This window comes from Bombus fervidus, chromosome 10 (assembly GCF_041682495.2).
Source record: "Bombus fervidus isolate BK054 chromosome 10, iyBomFerv1, whole genome shotgun sequence".
Classification (NCBI taxonomy): Eukaryota; Metazoa; Arthropoda; class Insecta; order Hymenoptera; family Apidae; genus Bombus; species Bombus fervidus.
This window is the reverse complement of record NC_091526.1, coordinates 2,087,440-2,100,981: the sequence shown is the minus strand read 5'-3', so window position 1 is coordinate 2,100,981 and position 13,542 is coordinate 2,087,440. Positions and strand designations below refer to the sequence as shown.

Genomic DNA, 13,542 nt, shown 5'->3' with positions numbered 1-13,542 from the left:
TAAAGGGTGATTGCTGACGTTGAAATAAGACGAAAATCAAGAGTAAAAGCGTTGTGTTTTCGGCTTTATTTTTAGTTATTGACAATTAAAAATTAACCAAAACATACGCGTGTGCGAGCAAACCTTACACGAACGAAAGTAAGTCAGCTTAAGCAGCGAGATGCACGGAGATCCTCAAATCGAACGATACATGGGCAACAGCTTATCTCGTACAAATTTTGGAGGAGAAGATTATGACATTTGGAGACATTAACCATCCTACGCGACGTTTTATAAGAGAAATCGTAGATTAAACACTATACTTGTCTACTCGTTAAAGTCTATAACGGCATATCGAAAACCGCCTAATGGAATTTTCGAGTAGAGAGATCCTTTGGCTTCATAAATAATTAATAAATAATAGCACATATAAACAATGTTTATACAAATTTCACGCGCGCACTATAATCTTCCTGTCCGTGGGTGTCCACAGAGAAATCAAATACGCATAAAGTATCTTGAAGTGATATTAAATGTGGTCGAACGCTGTTCTTGTTTGTTCTTGCATGAACCACACACATTTTTCACACGTATTACTGATCACTGCATATCGCATTATTCAATACACATGAAATAAAAAACGAAGAAACCAAAAGAAACTCTACGAAGAAAATTATTTAATTTTATACTCGAAGAATTAATTGAGGTATCGCTTTATGGAGTAATATGGAATAATACAAATTAATGTACAGCCAAATGAAAAATTATATTTATCGCGTTGAATAGCTCTTTTAAGTTTTGGAATATTGAGAATGCTAAAGACAGATATTAAATGTCTAACTCTTCAACTATAAACGAGTAAACATCAGTATGTATGATTTAAATTATAATTACTTGTTATTTTCGAGTAGATACATTTAAATAGCAAATGTGGTTTTGAAAATAATAGCCTATTTCTTATATTACTACCTTTGTCTTTCAAGTTGAAGGAATCGGATCAAACAGAATCGATCGAATGAAATGTTAATGTACTTGTCGTAGTTTAGGCTGCGTTCCATTAGTCCATGTTAACAGTTCTGGTTATCAATTTCATTAACTTGAAGCGATCCATGAGCGTTCAATTTGGAGAGGTTTAAACGGTCCCGGCAAATACACGTTATTATATCTCTTGGTAATTGCAATTTTTCGAGCCAAGCCCCAGTCTATTTCTGGTAGTATATCGTAGAGTAAATTTGATCTGCAGGTTTCCACATTTGCTGTTTATAAGTGGTCACAAGATTTTGGTATGGTATCTGCCAATAAATATGGTTGGATTTGTGGTTGGTGTACTTTGCAATTTTGTCTACTTCGTTGGCAACCAATTCTCTGCGTGATGATACCCAGATAAATTTAGATTTGTAAGATGTAACTGGTTTCGTTGTACTCTTTTATCTTTTCTACGATGATCAATGCAGCTGGAATTCGTACAAACGAGGAAGAGTCTATTGGGGTGGAGTTTGACGATATCCAAGGCTCTGTCGAACTAGTTCGTATAACAGAAATGCTGAAATTTTTACTATTTCAAGCGAACCAATAAATAACAAAAAAGATAAAAAACAAGAATTTTATTTATTGTTATCAAGAGAAATATATTAATTATCACCTTGATAAAAGAAAGTGGAATAGACTTACCGTAGTGTCTTATCTGTGGAAATGTATTGCTCCAATTCTCCATTTGCAATTAATGAAACTATAAGGACATTTGGAGACAAATCATAGCCAATATAAAGATAAACCTACGGATTTCTTTTAAGAAAATGCAATGAATTAAGAACAAATGGATCCAATGCGACAAAATTGATTTCCACAGACAAAAAGTTGTTGAAATGTACTTATTTGGCAGCTTTCCATATAGCTAAATGGAAGAAAGCGTATATCATTGGAGAAATGTTATTAAAGTTTTGCATGAAAGACATTTGCAGCGAATTATTTGGCAAAGAATACGAAGCGAAAATAAATTGCGTTTCTGTGTCAAATTATGGTATAAGTCAACTAATAATCGATTTGTCTGACGATATTAAATTATTTAATTGGCGGGTAAAATATAAAAATCCCGGTATTATGTAATTCAATCAGACGAATCGATAGACGTATCGGATGATGAAATAATACTGGTATATATCAAATATATTGATCCTTTATGTAAAGATATACAGGGAGAATTACTATGTTGCTTAAAATTAAATACTTAGAGTTAAATATTTAGGAATGGTTATATAGAGATTTAGTATCACGCATAAATAAAGTGGTTCATCCAGATTTAATAACAAGTCACTGTTTTCTTAATCGGATCTTCTTCGGATACAAATTACTCTGCGTTAAACAAGTGCTCGTGCTTGAGCAGAATTCACAGTCACGCTCGGCTTACCTCAATCGTAAGACTAGTAAAATTAAGTTTCCTTTGTTTAAATAAAGTTTGACATGGTTACAATACGTGTCATGGTTATTCTTTGTTTAATTTAAACTCTTCTCTTGGCGTATCGTTGGTGCCATATCGAACATATGAGTATCACAACCTGTTTATAGCATTATATCTAGACCTACTTGCATGATATCTGTTCCTTTCACAAGTGAAGTAAGATTTCACTAGTTCGACGTGCGGCGTGATGCTTTCGATTAGACGATATAATTTTACCTTTTAGGCACCACTGAGCCCTCAAAGCTGAGAACACGGTCTCTGATGGTTCCCATACGATCTGCTTCTAATCTAGTGCTGTCTTCCTTCTGTTGAAGCGTTTTGCAAATATAAGTTTACATTTGACGCAAAAGCCGTTACGTTTGTCATCTGGAACCCTGCTGCATTCAAATATTGATCTCCATACTGTTGCAAAAAATGATTTCTGAAGCCTCTAGCTTGCATGTTACCGTCGCCAATTCTCAGGTGGCTGATAGATTTAACAATGGCTATCATATTGACAGACTTGCTCCGTTTGCTTCGTCTTGTAGCGTAACAATAACGAAACTGGTCTTTCGTGTTCTTCGGTATACTTCAATAGTATTTACTAGATTTTCAGGTAATTACTTCAAATGCGTATAACTTAATACATAGCACTTACTGAGAACTTCAAGTATTCGTATATTTCGGAAGATTTGAAGCTCTCTCCGTTAAAACAAAGCAAACAGTTTGAATCATTGAGTAAATAGTATTAATATTTATGTAAGATTTTCTATCATTTACTCCTATAAGTAGAAGATTCTACGTAAGAAATCTAATATTAAGAGCAAACATTCTTTTATATATAATTGTATAATTTTGTATATAATACTTAGAAATATTTGCTTATTCTTATATCGCAGAATTAGTTCCTTCTTTCTATCTAAATAAATTCTGAAAATTCCAATTTCGTGACTCATCGTTGAACTAATAACGATGATAGAAATTGATCTCAAATGTTGCCTATGCGCGTATATAATACGTACAATCTTTCCTATCCCATTCAAATCTCATGTATGTTTGAATATTTATCAACCGTATGTTAATTTTTACTAATAAATTTTCCATTATCAAGCAAGAAACGATAGAAACTTAATACGATATAGGTTTACTGAAAGGTTGCAAGCAAAATATTAACTTATGGCTAATATTCTCACTGTAAGATTTAAATTGCTCCTAAAAAACGCTTACGGTTCTGCATGCGACTGTATTAATGGATAGGCATTTTCATCTATTACACGCATCTAAGAAATAATTTTTATGAATGGTTGAGCTAAGTCGACACACCCTAAAAATCTGTTTCTACTACTTCAAGCTTAGATAAAATATTACAAATAATTTTGCTACGTATAAAATAGAAATATGTTATGAAATATGAAAATGGAAGAATGGCAAAAATATTATTACGATGTAGTGTTATATTGTAAATTGTTCGAAATTGTATAGAATCGTTAATGCATGTATGCAATATTTTCAAAAAATGTGAAATTTCTATTAAATACCTAATATATCTTTCTTTTTATTTCTCTTGATATCGTTTAAAATTCTTGTAACATATCATTTTCATTGGTAATTAAACTGACTGAATAATACATATCGCATATCTTTAGTGTAAATTGTCCTCAAGGATTGTATATATTTTTAAGCAAATGTAATTATGTATTGCAACACCTTTCAAAAACTGTTCAGTACAAGGTCATTGAATATATTACAAGTTATTTCGTAAGAGAGCAGAAGTTATGCAAACATGCGGCAAATATCGATGCGGCCTTACATTATTCCAATTCCTTTAACCTTCAAATATTTCTAAATATCATCAACGGAGTATTGAAATACAATTATATATAATACAATTCAATAAGAAACTGAATTTCTAAAATAAACGTGCAACTTTCTCTACGATCGATTTTTGTCAATATTTGAAAAATTAGTGACAATATTGAAATATCCTTTAGGAAAAATATAATTGGTTTCTACGTAACAAGCGTAATTCACGATTCTGTACGCCGTTAAATTTGTTTAATTCTAGTTATATAATTTTTTAGTACATTTAATATAAGTAGGTTTTTAAGACTTGGGTAGCCGTTGTCTTTTCTTTTTACAATGGTTGGATATTTAATTGGCTTTTTATTGTCGCAATAAACAGATTGGAAATAATGTAGCGAAATAGAAGAAAAACGTTTTTAGATATTTCTGTCCGTTGAACAGATACATATGTATAAATGTACTTACATACGAATACGTTCTTACACGTACGTAGGATATTAATCTTGATGTTAGAAGAATTGTATTTTAAAACAATACAATTTTGCTTAGATTATAGAACTTTGAAACTATGACTATAACTACAAATATCATTATATTCGTTATAAACAATTAATATCATTTTTAAGCGTCATATATCAATTCCAATTAAAACGATTTAAAAGTAATAACTAAATTAACTACCTTTTTATACCGAATGAAGGTTTACATATAAAATTTACTAGTTCGTTAAGCTTATTTCTTCTTTACATTTCTATTAAATGAACAAATTCTATATTTACACAATAAGATTTGCGTATATAGTTTGAAAAATGAACGTTAAAGACACGACAATGGGTGAGTTTTGTTCTACGGAAATGAGTTCTCTTTTTCTTTTGCCATTATTTGGTATCTTACAAAGATTCCCTTCTTCGTCTACCTTTTTCGGTAATATCTATTCTTAACAAGCCATACAGCAAACTTACAAATACTCCAGATATCCTAAGAACAGTGATGGATGGTATTTCAGAAATGAGAATACACGAAGAGACTTAAAAATATCAACTGTGTCCGAACAAATAGTACTAAAAGATAGAAAGAAAAGATAGAAAAGGACAACAATCAGCTAATAGCCGAAGGTTATAATAAAATTAATAGAAGATGACTAAACACGAAGTATTCCATGGATTTAATTGTATCGGTATAGCGAAGATAAGCATAGTGAAAGAACAATCTTTGAATGTCACCCTATTGGGATTAGCTGAATTAGCGCGGTATCAAATTTTCAACCGATAAAAAAGGATTTACTAAACGTCAAATAAGACAAATTTGTTCTTGTTGGCACGGTAGCAGACTTTTTTCGTTCTTTCTACCTAATTCGTAAGCCTCTTTCTTTCTATAGTAATAGTGTATAAAACTAAAATGTGGCGCCAGAGGAAAAAGTAGACGGCCTTGACCGGCAATACATTTGACTCCATACATATACTTTGATATGTCAAAACTCTCCTATCCGAGCCTTATTATCATATCCTTTCTCATCCTGTTTGAGAAGGAAAGAGGAAGAGAGAGAATTTTCACTGTTACTTACATATGTGGGTCTGTTTTGATTTTTTCCAAACGTCCTCCGTCTTACAGCGACGAAACATAGAAGAAGAAAAGTCTCAACAAATGCGTAAACATTATTAAAAACTTATGATGTTAATTAAAGAGATAAGATTTGACGTTCGTACTTTCTTTATGTATTTGCGTACAAAGCGACTATTGACGTCAGATTCCATTCTCCTTGAAACCACTCAGCTTTTAACGGAAACATTATTTTTGATATTGTTAGTAGCTTTAAAGATATTCACGTAATATCGATTTAGACGAAATAATTATTAATGACTACTATATTAAAATAGAGGCTAGTTTATAGACAAGAATAATAAAGAATAGAGAAAGAATAGGAACGATAAATATAATCGACTCTGACAAGCTTTATTTATCCGTAAAGACGCGACGAGATCGTAGGCGAGGAAACGTATCCACAAGCACGGTAGTGTGTAGATCATGAAATCAATATATTTTATATAACAAATACATTATAAAATATTTTATATCGAAAACATTTTGAATTTTTCATTTAATCAGCATCGACTCTTTGGATCTTACACTGAAAAATATCTGCTTTTTAAAGAAGAACGTTTATTACTTTTATAGAAATAATTTATTATACAAAAGTACTAAAATATAATGCCACTAATAAAAATGTTAAGAAATACATTTATTTAAGAAAGCATACAGCTAGTAGCAATAAATATGTAAATATAATGGGAGATGAGTAATAGAGTAATATTTTCAGTAAGAGTACACATCGACATGTCCACATATATCGGTTTCTACCTTTGGCTAAAATTGTTAATTACAGCGTATGAAGCGTCATCCTTTCATTTATTACATCAATTCTTGTAGAAAATGTTTCACTTTTACTTCGAAGGATTATAATCGTAATCAGAGTCACCAAAGCTGAGTTTGTATTTGTAAATTTACATAATTGCATCCTTCGGGAAGCTCTGCATCAGGAGGAATTGACTCATAATTATTTAAGATTAAATATACGAACGAAAAAATTATAACTCAGAGCTTTAGGGTATCTTCTCTCTTCTATCCTCTGATGGCTGAACGAGATAAAATTTGCTGGATGTTATAGGACGAGATATAAAATTTTAGTTTCGGGAAATCATCAACATATACAACGGTACATATGCGTGCAATGCTCGCCAATTAATATAATAATATGAGTATGCACGATGTATGTATATGACTGAGAGATAAATATATTTACGTACAAGAGAACTCTGTTTATATGAACCTGTCAGGGGACAAGCTGGTTCATATAACGAAATCGTTCGTGTAATAGGAGTCCAGCTCTTTATATAGCTATTTATAGAAGTCAGCTATTTCTTCCCACCATCTATGATTGTTGTTTTACACAATAGCATCACGTTCATATAAAACCGAGTCCACGAAATATTTACTTTTAAATATATAATGTATGGGAATGTGTCACATAACGCGTGTTCCTGTTGTTTACAGCTTATTGTTAGACGTTCGACGATAGTTCATATAATAAGAAAATAAGAAAATATATGGGCGAAAAAGACAACCAGCTTCTTTTAAAGAAAAGTATCGGTATTGGTTTGGGTTTGATAGATCACGGCCGACCGAAAATAGTGCAACGTCAACGTAACTGGCAACATAGCATATAGCAGCGAAGATTAGCGACGTTGTATAAAGATCGCATTTCTTCGGAACGCGTGAAACGATACTCACCAAATTTCTTGCCGATCGGCCGGCTGCTGATGCCATTCAGAACCTAATCCGTGTTTTATAGTAAAGTAAACGTTAGGGACAAAGAGTTTTGATTTCAGTAATGGACAACAAATAATTTAGTTTTGAATCTATGCTAGTTATTAGAAAAAAGCTCATTTCACAATAAAATCACTAGTTTACAAATGATTGAAATGACCTTAAATTAACATCGAATCTTAAAATATGACAAAATAGGAATAATTGTACCACAACCTAATAATTTACTCTCTGATATGTTTTCACTTGTCTGAAACACGAAATATATCCAACGCACCTACTTTAAAAAATGTTAGTGGGCAGTATTGGATTTCTAGATTACGTTGCATTAAGCAAATTAGTATAAATTCATATATTAACTGTAGACGATCGCTTACATGTATTTTGGGACAAAAATAGGATATTAATCATAGATGCACAAAGAAACCAATAACAATATATTCTGTGCAAAAATTGCAATAACAAATCCAAGATTAACTTTCAAACACCGGATTATTAAGGAGAAGAAGTAGATTATTACGTGTGAGAGAGATTAGCCGCAGTAACGAAGCAATTATAGAAGTTCAACAGTAAGAGGAAATAAAAAAGAAAACAATAAAAAAAGCGGATTGTGAATTAATTAATTACATGAAACACCTATTACACACGAGAATCTTAATATAAAAGAAGCCAGGTCTTGCAAATCAAGAAAATCAGACAGAGTGTCAATAACAAAGTGTTCTGGTAGACAGAACGAAGGAATGGTAGAACGATCGAAAGAAATGTGTCTGTCGTAAATCTTTCATGCGAATTTTTCTAATCGCACCAACACGTGTTTACAAATTGTAATAGATGCTATAAATGCCTGAAATACCTATAAAACTTACATCTTCAGGAAGATAGTGTATGCTAGAGATGGAACTTGTAGAGTTCCAAAATTTTCTCTTATACATGTACCTCTAACCAGTGATTTTCCATCATTTCACAACTACCAGAGAGTGGCGAGTAGGACAAATTTTGATTAATCATCAGTTCTATCAACTTTGACGCCGAAAACACAGTCTCTTGACCTTGGGTTTGCTGTTGACACGTACATGGACTATCCGATCGACAGAAAGAATCTCATCCCTTTTGCACAGTATATACCACTCATCCTTTCGCATTACAGAATTATTCTCACGGATCCGGGCTAACGCTGTATGAATGTTAGGCTGAAATAAACTCTTTGTTTTGCTGAGTTACCTGCGCTAGTTAGTACCACGAAAAGCAGGAACACCTATTCTTACTGTATCTGTATCTTACTGTAGAAAATGGTAAATGTTTGAGTTTAAACCAAACAGGAAAAAATCCAATTCAAGGAACTAATCACTTTTCTGGGCAAAGCGTGTGAAAACTTATTCCACAAATTTTTTACGTGACATTAGAAAATCGCTTGACAATTCATCGATCGTTTCGAGCCACAATATACGTATGTACATCACGATAGAAGCTAATCAACTAGCGGTCAGCGGAGAATGTTTGGTAGCGTATCAAAGCGTCACATGTCTAGCCTTGAAAAAGAACTTTCCAGTATTGTTTCAGATGTGCGATTGATTACATCCGAACGTAAATATAATGTAAATTAATGTCTATCATTATATAAAATAAATTGTTTATTTTACAAAGCAATACCCAAGCAATTTGTTATTCAATGAAAGCTTATTTGGCACAATGCTGAGTAAAACGTTATTTCAATTTTATTTTAGATCATACGTGTAATTTTGCAAGTGAAATGTTTTATTTATTGGAAAACATTTCTAAAATAGTATTTAAAGATAACATTTTATTTGACCAATACTAAATACAGTAGAGTTCTATTTTATTGGGAAATATTTTATTTGTTTTAGTTTATTTTATTAGTTTATTTGATTATTTCCGAAAATATTAATGCAATGTGTGCATATCGTCCTAATTTTTTATTTAACACTGAAATTTGTAGCACAATTACTCCGATTTAACTATTCTTCTGTGGCTAACTCATGTAATGCGATAAATAGTTCTGTAAATGTTTATTTATATAAAAGTTAATGAAATAAATACAACAATAAAGTAAGTTTTAGAAATAAGGTAATAGTATATACAATGAGTATATCTAAAATAGTATATCTAGAATAGTCAATCTAAAATAACTGATTACCATATGTTGCGTTTCAAGGAACTCATCGGATAGATGCTATTTTATTTTTTTGCATCTTATATTTTCTGGTGATCTTTGGTTTCTTAAATGGCATGATGTATTTTTTATTACATTAGCCTATCGAACTGGACATTCTCTGCGAAAAAGTATTAACCTATTTATACCGACAAACCATTAGTTTGACATATGTCTTAACTATAATCTGTCAAATTTAATGTGTAAACGACAGAACAAGACGTAGAGCGCTATTCTTCGACTTTATCTTACATATTTTAACTTTAATAAATTAAGGTTAAAATATCTGTCAAAGTAATCATTTTTCGGCATAAATATGTTAACACTTTTTTGTAGAGACTAATGGACCAACTGGACCGATCGGTGTTACAAAATATATGCAGTGCCATTCAGAAAATTCCAAGTCACCTTGATATCACAGAAAGTAAAATAGCATCCACCCGATGAGTCCCTTGCAATCAACACAATTCATTTTAATTCATCAAATTCATTAAAGTCATTTAAAACAGTAAAACCAATAGATAACGAGTTACTTTAGACAGTAATTCTTATTGACACACACTCTGTATGTACACGCAACCGAATTATAGTAATTATAACTAAAAATATTAACTTTGGTAGGAGAAACTTCTTAGTTTCAATACGTAAAAATAAACATCCTCGTAGTAAACTATGCTCGTTGAGTTGTTATGTTCACGATGCACAATGGCGAGCATATAAATAGGGATATTGGTCCGTCAATACATACTACATTGTTCTGAAGTTGCAGTTATTATGTCTGTTTTTCTCCTTGCACATATTAAGAATCCTTAAACTCACCGTGGCATAAAGTTTTGATAATTGACTCAGTTTAATTGTTAAATTGTTGTAAAAAATACGAAACTTAAAATAAGGAAATATTTGGGGAACATATAAATAAATGAGTGTTCTAGTGTTCATTACTTGATATTACTATAGTTCTCGTATAATAATATGGAAAACAGCGCATGATTTCATTTAGAAAACTTAATAGATTTCTTTCCCTTTTTATGAAAACCTCGATTTACGTTGCCTTACATTGCCCAACGTTTAGTGCAGATTAGTTTTATCGACATTCTTTTTTCGACATATTATCAGAAATTATTTACTAAACTGTATTCTTCGATTGCATTGAACAACAAATTAATATGATTTAGATAACAAATTAATAACTATTATTAACCAATTAACTGCGGAATTTAGCGTTAGAAATCTCTCGTGGGGTGAATAAATGAAAACACGCGATGACGAGTACACACGTAAAACGCAGGGTAAATGCTGCTATTATAAATTTTACAACAAAATTAAAGCAAAATGGTAATGACTTGTTGCGTGAAAGCTGCTTGAATTTTTTACACTTTTTTAAGCCACGAGGTTATTTTTACTCAAACTAAAAAAAGGTATACGGTCATCTATACTAGAGATGAAAGAGGTATTCAAGAATGGGAAGGCTGTTACATAACATTTCCAAGCATGACATCTGATATTTTTACGATCCCCGATCAATATTAAACATGTATATGTATATAGTAATTTTTTCGGTATATACATAGCAATAAAAATCTAATAGCATTCCAATATATGTTTTATAATCATATCTTATTATAATTGTATTCTATTCATCTTGTTCACTCACTCACACACACAAATGTATATATGTACATTATTGTATAATGTTAATAAAAATAATTAAATTAGAAATTTAAATTATTGAGAATATGCTTTACTTAACATTTTTGTTGTCATTACGTGAAAATATTTATCCGTAGCTATTGCATTTTTCGAAATATGTATTTGATTAAAACGAGACGCTCTATATAAATATAAATTTGTATGCGCGAGTCAGTGAACAAAATGACAAGATTGAAAAAGACATAATCCTATTCTACTTGATCAATCATTTTGTCTTATATCAATAATTATGGAGAGTATATGTCTACATTGCTCTAAAATACATAACAATGCAAACCCATACGATTTTAAAACGTACTATGCTATATATACGGTAGAGCTAATAATAGTCAAAAGTTACATTAATATATGTATGTATTTGGTTATACAAGCAATCGATTTAAGCAACATGGAAATGTCAAACCAACGAATAAATTTTGCAGAGTTCTCTGCTTGTCATCTTTTTTTATTCCTTTTTATATTCCTGTCTCTCTCTTTCTTTTCCGCTCTTTCTCTCTCTCTTTCCCTCTCTCCTTCTCTCTCCCCTTCATTCATCCTCATCAACTGTAGCTTCTTCTTTTTCGAATAATATAATATTCGGCGAAAGCGATGTCCAAAGTTTCGTATAAAAGGGCATTCGTGTTACACAGAAACCACATTCGAAATCTCAGTCTCTTCCACTGGATTCGCATCTGGTAACAACCAGCTATCTTTCAAAATGAAATTTCTCGTGAGTCTTCTTTTTCACATTTTTCTGACTGTATTAACTTTATTGCCTTTATTTTTATTCTATCAATTATTAAAACTTCTTACATTTGTATAACTTTAGAAACACGCTATATTCTTCGTTGCATTTTCTATAAAAATGATTTCACAAACAAAATAATATATATTATAGAATATGTAATATGTATATATGCAATAGAATGTATATTTTATATAAATTTATATTAAACACCACCGAAAAATACAAAAGTATATATGATAGTAATTTTTGCGAAATTGATATTTTCTCTCTAATAGAACTTTTGTCCATTGATCAAATGTTTACTTACTATGCTTCTGGCTTTTAGCAAATGTCAAGCGTCTTTGTTCAAGCCTTTACGGTGTTCTTGTTGTTTAACCCTATCGTCATCCAGAGTTATTCGTCTTATTAAAATCGTTTTACAATGTTTATTATCACAGAACGATTTGCTATAAACGCTTAAACATTGTTAACTTTTCTTTGTCCCATTTTAAATATTAAATAATTTATGCATAATTTAATTTAAAAATACAGTAAACAGTTAACGTAAATGTGTAGATGATTTTTTGTATTAAATTGGATCTAAATATCCATCTAAATATGTATTAATATTTAAGTACATAATATAATATCGTATCCACAACTTCATGAGAATAATATTATGTTTAAAATGGACATATTAATAAAAGATATGAAACTTTTGTTTTAGGTAATGATCTCTGTTGCTATGTTGGCTATGGCTTCGGCTGATGTGTCTGAGCATCAACCAGTCATCGTCAAACAATCTCAAGATATTTCGCCTGACGGATCCTACTCTTATTCCTACGAAACAGATAATGGAATTCATCATTCTGAAAGTGGAACTCCAGTGGTGACAGATGCAAGGAGCGCACCCGTTGTTGTTACCCAAGGACAGTATCAATATGTATCCCCCGATGGTACACCAATTAAGGTGACATATGTTGCCGATCATAACGGATTCCAACCACAGGGCGAACATATTCCAGCTATTTCTCCATTGATTCAAAAGGCTCTTGAATACATCAGAACGCATCCACCACAATCCGACCAGCCTAATCTATAAATTCACGTTCCACTTTCTTTACCTACTTCTCCCTCGTCGCCAAATGAGATTACATTTTGTACATAACAAGTGCGCAATAATAAACATTTATTGAAATTTCTTATGACAAAGTCGTTACTCCTTATCGTTCTCTGCTTTAAATACATATACGTATAACAAGAATTACGTGTATAACGTACATATAACTAGAACAGATATACGATTTTAAATTAATGTGGAGAAACACTTGATAACACAAGTGCGAGTTGTTACACACTTTTGCATAATTGGGCTCCAAATGAAATTAGCCGTCATTGTGCTAGAACAACACT

At 31.5% G+C, this 13,542-nt stretch overlaps 1 protein-coding gene across 1 annotated transcript; it reads left to right on the top strand.

Annotated features, from left to right (window-relative positions):
• Window positions 1-11,985: 11,985 nt before the first annotated feature.
• On the top strand, window positions 11,986-13,330 carry LOC139991379 (larval cuticle protein LCP-17). Its single transcript, XM_072011377.1, has 2 exons — window positions 11,986-12,132; window positions 12,857-13,330. The coding sequence occupies exons 1-2, from the start codon at window positions 12,121-12,123 to the stop codon at window positions 13,229-13,231; spliced, it is 387 nt and encodes a 128-aa protein (XP_071867478.1). The 5' UTR covers window positions 11,986-12,120; the 3' UTR covers window positions 13,232-13,330.
• Window positions 13,331-13,542: the final 212 nt, after the last annotated feature.